Here is a 12,943-nt window from a genome sequence, read left to right as displayed (position 1 = left end):
TGTCAACAGCCCAGGAAGAGGGGGAACCTCACTGTGTGTCCCCCCACAATATCTCTGCATCCTCTCCTTGCAGTTCCTACATTTCCAGGGAGTGAATGGAGTGGCCATGAGGTAACACAGCAGAGCAGACCATGCCGAGGCCTTTCCTTGCACTCCCATCCAGCAGGACGTGCAGCTCGTCTCATGCTTCCAGATGCATATCAAGAGGAGGGCTGCCAGGGCAGGAGCTGCACAAAGGCTCTCCCAAGACAGGCAGGGACCCGTGGCTGGAGGGGATGTTGTCACCCCTCTCAGGTTTCCTCTCGGGGCTGGGAGTTTTGCCAGCTGAGCTCTCTGATGCTGATCACAATCGGTTCTCCTGTCTTTCAATCTCAATTTCTACCCACTCAATCTGTTCAAGGCACTTATCAGCCATTACCACGGCACTATCTGGGTATCTCTCGCTCCTCCCTGTATTTATTCCCCAAGCACTCCTCGGGGCCATGCTGAGCTATTGTTGTGTTATTGCAAAACACCATCCCATGGCTCCTGCAATGTCAGGGGCAAAGTCAGGTGCTCCATCTGGTCTGGCTATGTCAGGGTATGTCCTGGGAAACTGTGGTGTGCCCAGTGTGCAAAGGAAAGGAACCACCCCAAAATCTCACACAGAAAGGATGCCATGTTCCCCCGTGTCCTGGGCTGATATCAGTTCCCTGAGCCTGGGCAGACAAGTTTCCCATCAGCATCTGTGTGGACTCCGAGCAGTCCACGGCCATGGCCCAGGAAGGAGAAATGCTGAGGCAGGCTGACACCCCAAGGGAGCTCAGGGAGCTCACAGAGGCCCTGCAGTCTCCCCGACAGGTCCAGCAGTGGTGGCAGCCACAGAGGATGAGGTGCACCAGCATCACCTGCTCAGCACCAGAGGGACGGGTTGACCTGGTGGCTGGGAGCACTGGGGACACTGAGGGGTGTGGGAGTGGTATCTGTCCTGCTGCTCTTTGGTTACAGAATTAAAGAGTGGGATGAGGAACATGGAGAATAAGCCACCCATTACCACCCATTACCCCACGTAATGGCCGGTCAGTGTAACAAAAGGGTCTTTTTTGCTCACTTGCCCATGCCTGCCCTGTAGTGGGGATGGACTCCGCAGCTCCCCTCTGTGCTGTCTGAACGCTGCATTGACGGAGCTCCTCCGGCAGGGACTGCAGTACGGCACGGGCTGTCAGGAGGCAATCCGTGTAACAGCGTGGGCCTGCGGGCGGTCCGGGTGGGAAGCCCCAAACTGGTGCAGGGACATTCTGTGCGCTGAGATCTGCTACTAAACCTTCAGGCAGAATTGCACACACAAACTGGGAGACACGGAATGTCTCAGCGGTATGAGGAGGAGCTGCAGGGGAGTAACAACGCACAGCAATGAGATTGCTGCTTCTTCAGGGCCCCCCTCCGAAAGCGTGGGGATCTTCAGCAGCCTGCAGCACCTCTGAAAACAAAATGGTTTCTGTCTGAAAAACAAAGCGGCCTCCCAGCGGCTCGCAGCGCATGATGGAAACCACTTCCCACCCTGCGCCGTCACAGGCTCCCAGATACCCACAGCAGCTCCAATGACAGCTCAGCTTTATTCTCTGCGCTGCCATTCCTCGGGCAGCCCCGCGGCACACAGAGCTGCAGCTTCGTCCCGTGGGGGTCCTCCGCAGCTGGGATGGAGGCTCTGCCCGCCGCCCGCAGCGCCGCGAGCACAGCGCGGCCCTCCCAGCTCAGCCGGTGTTCGCAGCACCGTGGAGTCGCAGAGCGGTGTGAGTTGGAAGGGGCCCTTCAAGGCCATGTGGTCCCACTCCCTGCCGTGCACGGGGACACCCACAGCCCCAGCAGCGCTCACAGCCCCGCGCCGCCCTCGGGGGGCTGCAGGGATGGGGCAGCACCGCCTCTCTGTGACCAACCCCAATCCCTGCCCTTTAAGTGTGAAGCCGCCTCTCCCCGTCCCATCGCACAGACCCCGCTATGGACTCCGTCCCCTTACAGCCCTTCAGATCGCCCCTCCAAGCGGGCCGTGAGATGAGCTGCCACGAGGATGCCGTGGGAGTCGTGCCGTGGGTCGCACCTTTCTGCACGAGCAGAGCTGTTGTGAGCCGCGATTGCACAACCGGAGCGCGTTCTGGGTCGGAAGGACCCACGCGGATCGCCGCAACTGCGGTCGGGCGGCGGGGCGGCCCCTCCTGCTCCGCGCCCTGTCCGGGCTGCGCGTTCCCCGTTGTGCCCCTCCCGGCAGGGGGCGCTCGAGCACGCGGGGCAGCCGCTGGGCGCGGTGCCGTGGAGCCGCGTCACCGTGGCCGGGCCCAGGCCGCGCCTCGCGTCCTCCCGGCCGGCAGGGGGCGCTGTGAGCGGCGACGAGCGGCGCGGGCCCCACCCGGCGCGGCGCGGCGCGGTGCGGCAGGAGGCGGCGGACAATACCGGGGCGGCGGCGCGGCGCGGCCCGGCCCGGTTCCACCCGCTTCGGCCCGGCTCTGCTGGGGCTCGGCTCGCCTCCGCCCGGCTGCGCACGGTACGGCCCGGCGGGGCTCGGCGCGGCAGCATGCTGGCCCTTTTCAACAAGCTGCTGGACTGGTTCCGGGCGCTCTTCTGGAAGGAGGAGATGGAGCTGACCCTGGTGGGGCTGCAGTACTCGGGCAAGACCACGTTCGTCAACGTCATCGCGGTGAGCACCGGCCCGCACCCCGTCCCCGCGGCCCTCACAGCCCCGGAGCGCTCTCCGCGGGAGCCCCGGCGGCGGCGCGGCCCTCGGGCTGTCACGGGACCGCCGCTCCGTCACGGCCCGGCCCGGCCCCGTTCGCCGCCGCTCTGCCCGCTGCCGCCGCGGTTCGGCCCTGCGAGGCCCGTTTGTCGCGCGCCTCCCGCCCGTGACCGCAGAGCGGCTTTGCTTTGCTCTGCTTTGCTTTGCTTTGCTCTGCTTTGCTTTGCTTCGCTTTGTCGTGGGGCCGCGAGGAGCTCCGCGCCCAAACCCGGCCCTGGCACCCAGACTGGGGCTGCAGCCGCCCCGCCCCGCCCGCGGCCCTGCAGCCCTGCAGCCCAACCCCAGCTGGCTGTGCCCGCAGGGCTCTCCTCGAAGCCCTTTTTGCCCCCCACATTTGGGCCACGTGTGGTTCTTCCCGCTGTCTCAAACGCGATGCAGCGCAATGGGAGCCGCCCACGGGTGCATCCCAAAGGGATGGGGTTGGGCTCTCGGGGATCTCATGGTCTCGTTGAGGTCTGGCTGGCTGTCCCAGTTCCCGGCTATGGCCCCGTTGCATGCATTGTCTTCGCTCCTCGGCTCTGAAGCAAAGCGAGTTATTTCTGCTCGCTCAGAAGCTGCTGTGCTGTCAAAGGTGGTTTTGCAGCTAATTTGGAAGCTTCAGTGCACTGCAGCTGTGCTCTGTGGGTGGGTTTCCGTTGATAGTGGGCATGGCAGGAATGGAAGCAATCCTTCGCACAGAACTGATGGCACAGCGCTGCACCTCCCTGCTCTGAGCCCCCAGATGCAGCTCTGGGTGTTCCCAGGCTCAGCCACGTTGCTGGCAGCTGCTGCATGCGCTGACTGTAAGAAGCAGTCCTTCCAGGGTCCACGTTGTCCCTTCCATTCAGTGGTCCGCTCTGCAGTCTCACGTCGGGGTGGGACACGGCAGTGCCATGTGTGGGCTGGTCCTGCTGCTGCCTCTCTGTTAGTAGCAACAGAGGCTGCGTTAAGAAAAAATCCAGCAGAAAATAATTTCTCTTGAAATGGAGCTTTACTCCAAACCAGCTGAGCTGTTCTGGCTGTGTGTGGCTGGAAATAGCCGGGGATGCCCCTCACCCTCTTGCTTTTCCAAAAGCCCTGTCCCCATGTGTCCTGTCCCCCCCCCTCCCCCAGCCATGCCTGGATGGCTTCTGGGGTTCCCAGTTCTGCATGTCAGTGGCTCACATGGGGCAGTTTTGCAGCATGCAAGACTCCAGTGCAACACCCGAAGACTCATCCCACTTAGCCACTATGGCTGGTGTAGGGAACTGGGATGTCTGGTTATTCCAGCAGCTCCTGAGGGCGGTTCCAATGCTTGGGCTAAAGCTGCCTGCATGTTCTGCTGGTGTTAAGCAGTTGGTGGTGGGGTGTGCAGCACCCTGCAGTCACCTTGGCTCTGGTTACTGGGCAAGGTGCTCAGGCTCTGCGAGTGAGCCTCCTGTCTGTGAATTTATTTGGACAGTTCAGGTTGTTTTTGGCAGACGCACACTGAAGACAAACAGTGATCTTTGAGGTAACATCCTGTAAACGTGGACTTGCCAGAGACAACTGGAAAAAAAATAAGATGCCAAAAAATCCCAACCCAGCAGGATCTGCGTGAGGAGCGTTTGAACCATCTCATCTGTCGTTAAGGTGTTGGAACAGAAGTGTTAGAAGGAAAGGTTGCTGTGATTCAGTCTTCTGGGCGAAAGAAAAAACAACTGAACTCTTACACAGTGTCTGAGTTCAGCAGTGCTGCAGAGATTTTCCAAGGTATCTGCAGGTCCAGATGACATTCTGCGGTCTGAAGATCTGTGCTGGTGCTGGAGCTGCCTATGGAGGCTTTGCATCTTCCAGCATTTTTAGCTGCTGTTCTTCACCTAGCTGCAAAAATGGAAGTCAGGTGCCTGGAAGATGGGCTGGCTGCCTGCAGAGCTGCAGCCCTGCTGCTGCTGTGCCAAGGGACGGCTTTGCTGCAGGTGGCCACAGTCAGCCAAAGGCAAAGGAGACTCCTCCTGTGTCACCTGGCTGATGTTTCTTTCCCAGATCTCCTCGAGTTCCCCCACGGCACAACCTGAGCTCTGGATGCAGCAAAGAGCTGCGTTGTAATTCTTCTTATTATTATTTTTTTGAAGGAAAGAAGCACAAACTTAAAAGGAAGCCTTGGTGAGAATGTAAACATTAGTGGGTGCAAATGGGTGTGAAATTAAAAGGCAGTGTGGGACTCGAGCAGCTCAGCTTGGAAGTCTGTGGTCCAAACCCTCTCAGAGCCTCAGAGATGGATCCAGCTTTGAGGAGCTCAGTGAGGCTTTGTTTCTCTGCCTGGCTCTTGTAGCATCTCCTGGTCTTTGCTATATGGTCTGCCTTGACTGAGAGGTTGTGTCTGGATGTCTCAGTGCCTGTCAGCTCTTTAACTCCCACCCTTTCCTCCCGTGGCATGTGCTGCTTGGGGTGGGGGGGTTGGCCTGGTTTCCTTGAGTGCTTTGCAGAGATTGAGAGAGGAGCAGCTGCCCTAGGGCCTGTGGACATGGCAGGGCTGGGTGAGGTGCAAGCGCCAAATTTAGGGTCTGATGCTGTCGGTCTGGTTTGTGGATGCTTGCTCCTTAAGAGGGATGCACAACAAAGTGCTGGAATTCAGTTCTGGGCACACTTGGAGCCCATCCACCCTCTGCTGAGTTCCCCATTTTTCTTGTTATTTTTTTTTATTATTTTTCTCTCAATGCAAAAACTAAGCACAGTCCTCATTTCCTCTGAAACCCGTGAATGTGTCAACATTGGTCTGGCTCTGGGCTTCATTACGCCTGCCTTGTAATTATTGCCATTATGCAGATTTTCTCCACTGACTGACTCTACTTCTCAGTAGCAGCAGCTTCCAGCAGGTGGAAGAATTGGTTTCTATGGGCACTGCTTAAATATTTACTCCCTTCTCATCTTTACAGCCTCAGAGGAAGGAAGGATTTCATTTAGATTCAGTTTTACCTCCCAGACCACACTACACACCCCAGAATTTCAAGGTGGAGGTTGGTACAGGCCTGGCCCTGCTCCTGCTCCACTGTGCTGTCCAGCTCTGCAGCAGCCATCGGCAGAGTCCCATCCCTCTCACTTCTGCAGGTCGAGTGGACCAGCACTGTGCTCACGGTGGCATCCCAGGGGATAAATGATAAATCCCAGGGGATGTGGGAGAAGGCAGTAATTGGGGAATGGGGTCTGGCATGTTTGGGCTGTGGCCTGATGCTGAATAAGCAAAAACAGACCAAAGATTTTCTCTTTTTTTCTAAGAAACCTCATTTTCCTGAAAGAAACTGAGCTTCAGTGTTACCATGTTCTTTATCTCCAGTATTTATTAAAAAAAAAAAGGCTTTAGCTGCGTTGCAGGGAATAGGATAAGTCTGTCCAGTGGAGCACCATCGCAGCTGGTGCCTCTGGGGTCAGGGAAGCATGGGCTATGCTGACATTGCATGGGCTCTTAGAGCAGCTGGTGGCAGCCTTGGGACAGCCCACAGAGGTGTCCCCCAGGCCCTGGAGCTGAGGACTGCAGTGCTGGATGTCCCTGCAGCCTGGCTGGGGTTCCTACCGTGCAGAAAGCCTGGGATACTGAACTCATAAGCGAAGGAGGCAGCTCAGGATGGTGGGCTGTGAGCAGCTGGCGTGGTTTACCCAGAGCAGGTCATGTCTGCAGCAGTGCTGTGCTGAGAAGGGGTGACAGCCTTCTGTCTGTCTGTGGGAGAGCATCCTCAAGTGAGGGACAACGCCTGGCCTGGCAGGTGACGGCATGGTTGTGTGCTGCAGAGGGGCTGAGCTGGAGGCTCTGCTCATCCCCATGGAGCCAGGATCCCAGGAACCCAGCAGGGAGTTGGTGGGGCTGGACAGAAGCATCGTTTGTCTTCACATGGGACCCCAAAGCAGTGTGGCTGTATGGGATTCTGAAGGCACCTTGGCGATGTCACATGCCCAGCCTGGGCTTGTGGGATGGGGGAGCGGGTTTGAGTGCTGGAGCAGTTCTGCAGCCCTCCTCTCCACCCTCCTCCTTCCCTACTACCGGTCCCCAGGGTGCTTTCTGTGTGCACTTTGGCTCAGAGACTTCACGGCTGCTGTTTGCTGTCAGAATGCAAAAGGGAAATGAAAAACGGAAGTGTCGCGTATTGCAGAACTGTTGGAAGAGGTTAGGAAAATCCTGAGGACTGGCTGAATTCTGCTTATCAGAAAATGGCATCAGTTGCCTTCTCTTTGTGTGGTTTCAAGTCTCGGGCTGCAGGATTTCATCCTGGCTTTAAATGGGTTTTATGAATGGGCCTTCCTTGTTGTCCTGAAGTCACCTTGGAGGGCCTGGGGGCCAGAGCTGATTGGAGAGGAGCGTGATTAGCTCACCAAGGTGTCAGAGCCCAGGGCTGAGGTGGGCTGTGAAAGCCCAGCACCGTCCCACCCCCCAGCATGGCGAGGCGGATCTCCCCGCGGCAGAGGGATGGTTTCTGCTCACCGCTCCGACAGCACTAACCCAGATTCGTGGTGGCAGTGGGATGCTGCAAATCTGCAGCGATTTCATGCTTCAGCCCAGCGTGTGGCTGAGCTCTGCTGCCTGTGTGTGGATAAGGCACGTCAGCAGCCGAGGGGCGGCTCATGGGGACGGGGGATGGGAGATACAGCCCCTGCGGAGAATTTGGGGTTGCTTCTAGCCAGACTCTCAGCCCCTGTGGTGCTGCTGTGCTCCCTGGGGCAGGCTGGTGGGTTTCTGAGCCTCCTAATGCTGTTTGGCTTGTCCTTGCAGTCAGGCCAGTTCAATGAAGACATGATCCCAACAGTGGGCTTCAATATGAGGAAGATCACCAAAGGGAACGTTACCATAAAGGTAAGGTGCAGAAGATATCTTCAGTGTGGGCTCTTGGGGTGACAGTTGGGGTGAGGGCTGACCTGTGGGCTCTCCTGTTGGAGGTTGAAGGATTCCAGCAGTGGCAGCTGCTTGTTCCTAAGGATTGCCATTAGGAAGATCTGCCCTTTAGGTTTGCACGGTACCCTCCAGAGGAGATTGTGAGTAGGGATGGAGGAGATCTGGACCTTTGCAGGAAGAGCCAGGCCAGGCTGCAAAGCTGGAGCTTGCTGGTCAGGATTTGTAGACATGGTCACCTTGCTCAGAGTGGGAGGGTTGGGGTGAAAAGGCACAGCTTTCAGATGTGGTCTCTGCCTTGTCAGAGAGGCTTATCAGAGCCTCTCGAAGTTGCAGGAGGCACTGACCCTGGAGTAATGCTCTCCAGCTGCTTGCCAACGTTTCTTTTTTCTTTATCAAGTCTGGAGCCTCATCCTTGGGTTTGAGATCAGGTGCTGGTGGGCACAGAGGAGGGGTGGGGCTGCGTTTGGTGCATGCTGGGGGGCAGTCAGTGATGGGGGGGCTGTGCTAATGCCTCTTCTTCCTGTCACAGCTCTGGGACATTGGTGGCCAGCCACGCTTTCGCAGCATGTGGGAACGGTACTGCCGTGGAGTGAGTGCCATTGTGTGAGTATCCATCAGTGAGTGTGACAAAATACAGCTTGGCCAACCGTGGGGGACCATCCCTTCATCCCTCTCACCCTACCTGAGGGTACTGAGCAAGGCTGAGCAGCTCCACCACCGGGACTGGCACAGTGCAGAGCATTGCAGTCTCAGCACCCCCATGGGCTTTGAGTACTGGGCAGCAAATGGACCTTGAGTGTCTGAATAACAGCCCTGTATAGCCTTCCCTTCCACTCAGCATCCCTTGGCCCAGCTGTACACCTTGGATCTTGCCTTTCCTTCCTCCCTTGCTTTCTCTGTGCTGCTCAGTCATCAGAGGGGCTGAGCAAAGGTCAGTGGGGTCTTGGCCCTTTCCAAGAAGATAATGTGAAGGGTAATGGCCAGCAGTGTATCCCAGGTCCATGTTTATGCTGCTGAGTGAACCTTGTGCTCAGAGGAGTCTGCAACACTTGCTGCTGACTGTCAGCAGTCTGTGAGTGTCCTTGCATGTCCCCTATTTGCAAGTATTGCAGGAAGCTTACTCCCAGAGAGTTCAAGATGGAGACAAGTCTGGCAAGACGTTCAAGAGACTGCATACTCCTAAGAACAAATATTTACCTGAGAGCTGGGGTTGGAGTTGTTCAAACCCAGTTAGAAAGTCAGATTTTTTGTGGTCTTCACCAGCTGACCAGTTCTCCCTGCTTGCCACATGCCTGTACTCAGGATGTCCTTCCCTTTTAGGTACATGGTGGATGCTGCTGACCAGGAGAAGATCGAGGCCTCGAAGAATGAACTTCATAACCTGCTGGACAAGCCGCAGCTCCAGGGCATCCCGGTGAGCTGCTGCCTGGGTGGGATACCCTCACCCAGTGCCACACACACCATTCCCACTGCCACACACACAACATCCCCACTGCACTCCTATTGAAACTGGGAAAGTGACACCTTCTATTGTAGAACAGCACTTCCAGCACTAGGAGGGAGGCTTAGAAGAGACCAAGAGAAACCCTTCTGTGTGAGATTGTCCAGCTGCGTGAATTTGCACTTTTTTTATGAGGAGAGACCTTAAGGTTTCATCACCCAGTAGCACAGCTGCTTGACTGTGACATTTGCAGGAGATGAGCTGTCAGCAGTGGGACTCGCAGTTGCACGTTGCATGTGCCAGGGTGGGACGCTGACAGAGCCTCCAGAATTGGCATCCTTGGAAAGGAGCTAATCTAGGACCTTGCACCACATCACAAGCATTCACGGCCAACTAATTTAAGCTTCTGACATAACACACTGCATTTGCAGCACTTCAGAGTGCTCTTTTTTAAGAACAAGGCTACTCCAAATGTAAACTGGGGGATGCTGTGCTGCTGCAGAGGCCCTGATTTACAGCCTCAGTGCTGTCCTTGTCAGATGACAGTCGTGTGGCTCGCTCAGGAGCAATGAGGAAGTCCTGCCTGGGGTTTGTTTTCTTTGCATAGTCCTAGGATGCCTTTGTGGATGTGAAAAGCCTTGAAGTAAGAGATCAGTGGGTACTGCAAACAGACATTGCTTTTTTTGGGCTGGCTGCCTGCAGGGAGCAAGGTTCTGCAGGGTGTTTGTATCCTGATAATGTCAATTACAGCCCATCCAGCTTCACTTGGATTTTTTGCTCAAAGGTAAATGGCTCCTGGAGGAGTGTCCTCCACGCCTCAAGGGAAACTGGTGCCCTTCAGAGGGGATAGACTGTGGGCCAGCTTCTCAGTGGGACAAGAAAGTATGCAGGAGATGCTGGGTACAAGCCAATTAACGCTGTTAAGGGAGGTGCTCTGCCTTCTCATTGCCTGCTGAAGGGATTTTCTCTGTCCAGGCACTCTGGTGAAGTAGCCTGGACTTCTTACATCCCAAACAGGTCTTGGTTCTGGGTACCAGGCACAGTTCCCTGCCCACTCTGGTGCCCAGGAGCTTCACATTTCCCCTCTCCCCTTCTACAGGTTCTAGTCCTGGGGAACAAGCGAGATCTCCCTGGTGCCTTGGATGAGAAGGAGCTCATTGAGAAGATGTAAGTGTGGGTGGCCCAGGGCTGGGATAGGGGCTGCCTGCAGCAGCACAACCAGTGGGCAGGCTGCAGGAGCTGGGACAGCAGCTGGACTCCGTGTGCCACTGGGGGGCGTGGGGGCCCGGCACACCGTGCTCAGTGCTCTGCAGTGGCACAGGCTCTCACCATCCCAGGGAGCTCAGCTCTGGACATCTCTGCACGACCGCTCAGAGACCTCCCTTGTCCCGTGTGCACCCTGTGCAGTTCCCAAGTCCTTCGTGCCCCATCTCCCAGCTGTGCTGTGTAACTGAATTTTAGGATGCTCTGAGCAAAGCTGTGAGATTTCTTGGCCAGGATCTCCTTGAGGCCAGGTTCCTCCTGCCTGTCATGCAGCCCCTGTGCTAGCCTGGCTGTCAGACAGCAGGAGCAACGCACCAGTGTCTTCACTCAACCTTCCTTGGAGTCCCCAGGATACTGGGGACTTTGCCCTTAGAGGGGTACTCCCTTTCTCAGAGCCTGAGTCCAAAGGGACTCTGAAAGGCTGCCCTGTGGAGTCTGCAGCACTCAACCAGAGCTCTTCCTCTCCTGCAGGAACCTCTCTGCCATCCAGGACCGAGAGATTTGTTGCTACTCCATCTCTTGCAAAGAAAAGGACAACATTGGTGAGTGCCAGTGGCTCAGGGTGCCGGTGGGTGGGGAGCAGGGCTTGTTGTAGCACACCCAGGTTGCTCCCCCAGTATAGGAAGGGCGGGGGGGGATAGCTGAAGGGAGAGGCTCTGAACTCCCCTTTCCTTTGCAGACATCACCCTACAGTGGCTTATTCAGCACTCGAAGTCCAGGAGAAGCTGAGATCCCTTGGACTGCAGCTCAGAACGGGAAGATGCCATTGTACAAGTCCATACCCCCTTCCTTCTCCTGCTCTGTCCCTCCAGCTCTCTCTCTCTAGATGGGTATTTTTAGGGGACCCCAGACTCCGCTCGCATTGAGGTGGAGCCCTTGTTTTTATTGTAAAGAAAATGTCCGACTCTGCCCTCCTTTCCTCTCTCTGTCTCTTCTTCCCATTTTGGCACTGTTCTGTTGTTGTCTGTGTATACAGTATATATATATGTATATATATTTTAATTTTTTAATTTAAGCACTAGCGCTGTTACTAAACTGGGCCCTGTGAGCAGTAGGAAGGCTGTGGGCTCCCCGAGGTCAGCACTGGGAGGAAGATGGGGCGCCTGGCAGACAGCAGCCCCCAGGACAGGGCTGGATAGGGCTGCAGGCAGGTCCCCCAGCAGTCCTCACCCTTTCCTGGGGTGAGGAGGAGGTGCAGCACCATGGGGCTGGGGGGAGCACGGCTCTGCTGTCCTTCCCCAGGCTTCAATCCCCACAGGCAGGGTTTGTGGGGGCAATGCCATCTTCCCCCCACCCCCAGGCTCTTCACCGCAGTGTGGGGGTGGGGATTGGTCATAACCCACTACCATCAGCCTGCCCATGTTGCCCTCAGCTGCCCCGACCTCTCCTTGCTGCCCTGGGCACCTCACCCCCCATACCCCTTGGTGCCCCACGGCCTGTCCAGTTCTGCATGCCAGCCATGACTTTGCTGCCCTGCCTCAGTGCTGGGTGGCACAGCTTGCTCCTTGCCTGCACATGGGGAGGGGAGAGGAGAGAAGACCTGAAAGAGTCAGGGTGTCTTTGTCCCTTTGTGCTGAGTTATTGGGTCTGTGCTGGTGTAGCCTTGGGGTTGCTTAGGGCCCGTTGGGGGGTGGGATATTTCTGGGCAAGGGGGGCATGCTGGCAGCAGCAGGGGGGTGGGACCAGGTCTGACATAGCGGGAAGGCACTGGCCTGACCCCAGCCCCAGTGGGGTTGTGGGGATGGCCAGGGGTGGGGGCTTTCAGCCCCTGCATGGCTCCTGGGGGTGGTGAGGCCGGAGGGTTCTCTTCTGTTCTCATTTTGCAGAATTGCACAAAGAGAGGTTTCCTTTTTATTTCTTTTTTTTTTTTTTAATTTAATGAATTGTAAAGTGTTGTCATCCCTCTCCGCCCCAATTTTTTTTTAAGAGATATTTTGGCGCAAATCTGACCTCTGTTGGGAAATGATTCTTGTAACTGTACAATTTTTTTGCCTCCTAATAATAATAAATTAACAATTTTGCGTTGGTGGGTGTGGTTGCAGTCGTTGCTTCCTCTCTGCTGCTGTCCCCCCCACTCGGGGCTGTGCCTGTTCCTGGGGGCAGTGCCCAGGTCCCTGTCCCAGTGCTCACCCTGCAGCACCTGATGGCTCTATCTGGGTTACAGTCCCCATGATGGCACTCAGGACCTGCTGGAATCAATCTGATGGCTCCTGCAATCTGAACGCATTGTTTACTCTTGGAGATGAGCTCCAAGCCCTCCAGTTGTGGCCGTTACTGCTCCTGTACCCTCCTCTCACCCACACCGTGTCCTGGAACTATAGGGGGATAGCAATGCTGGAGCATTTGTGCTGGAGGGCTCCTGCCCCATCTCTGCCCTCCTGCCCATACCAGGGCTGTGGCTGGTGGTGGCAGGGTACCCCATACCGTGTGTCTTTTAGGGGCTGTCCCATTGTGCCTGGAATTATGCTTTGTGCTTTCAGCACCCTGCCCACCTGGGCGTGGGGTCTGAATGAGACTGGGGTGCAACATGCACCATGCATCACCCGCAGCCCCTGGCCGTACAGCCCCCACCTTCCCTGCCCCCAGCCTGGCTCCCTGCTCCCCACACACCCGCAGCAACAAGCCGCCCTTTGTTCGCCCTTGGCCGGGG

General features: G+C 56.7%; 1 protein-coding gene across 1 annotated transcript; it reads left to right on the top strand.

Moving 5' to 3' along the window:
- Positions 1–2,403: 2,403 nt before the first annotated feature.
- Positions 2,404–12,320, top strand: ARL8A (ADP ribosylation factor like GTPase 8A). The gene is made up of 7 exons (NM_001012868.3): positions 2,404–2,671; positions 7,470–7,550; positions 8,119–8,192; positions 8,910–9,003; positions 10,130–10,197; positions 10,765–10,835; positions 10,973–12,320. The coding sequence occupies exons 1-7, from the start codon at positions 2,549–2,551 to the stop codon at positions 11,020–11,022; spliced, it is 561 nt and encodes a 186-aa protein (NP_001012886.1). The 5' UTR covers positions 2,404–2,548; the 3' UTR covers positions 11,023–12,320.
- The last annotated feature ends 623 nt before the right edge of the window (positions 12,321–12,943 follow it).

Source organism: Gallus gallus, chromosome 26 (genome assembly GCF_016699485.2).
Source record: "Gallus gallus isolate bGalGal1 chromosome 26, bGalGal1.mat.broiler.GRCg7b, whole genome shotgun sequence".
NCBI classification, from domain to species: domain Eukaryota; kingdom Metazoa; phylum Chordata; class Aves; order Galliformes; family Phasianidae; genus Gallus; species Gallus gallus.
Note: the sequence above shows the minus strand (reverse complement) of the source record. Positions and strands in the feature narration are given on the sequence as shown.

Excerpts from the sequence above, each read along its gene's own strand:
- ARL8A (NM_001012868.3), top strand. The coding sequence starts at position 2,549 with ATGCTGGCCCTTTTCAACAAGCTGCTGGACTGGTTCCGGGCGCTCTTC. Across the intron at positions 9,004-10,129 it reads CGCAGCTCCAGGGCATCCCG|GTTCTAGTCCTGGGGAACAA; the intron begins GTGAGCTGCTGC and ends CCCCTTCTACAG. Across the intron at positions 10,836-10,972 it reads CAAAGAAAAGGACAACATTG|ACATCACCCTACAGTGGCTT; the intron begins GTGAGTGCCAGT and ends TTTCCTTTGCAG.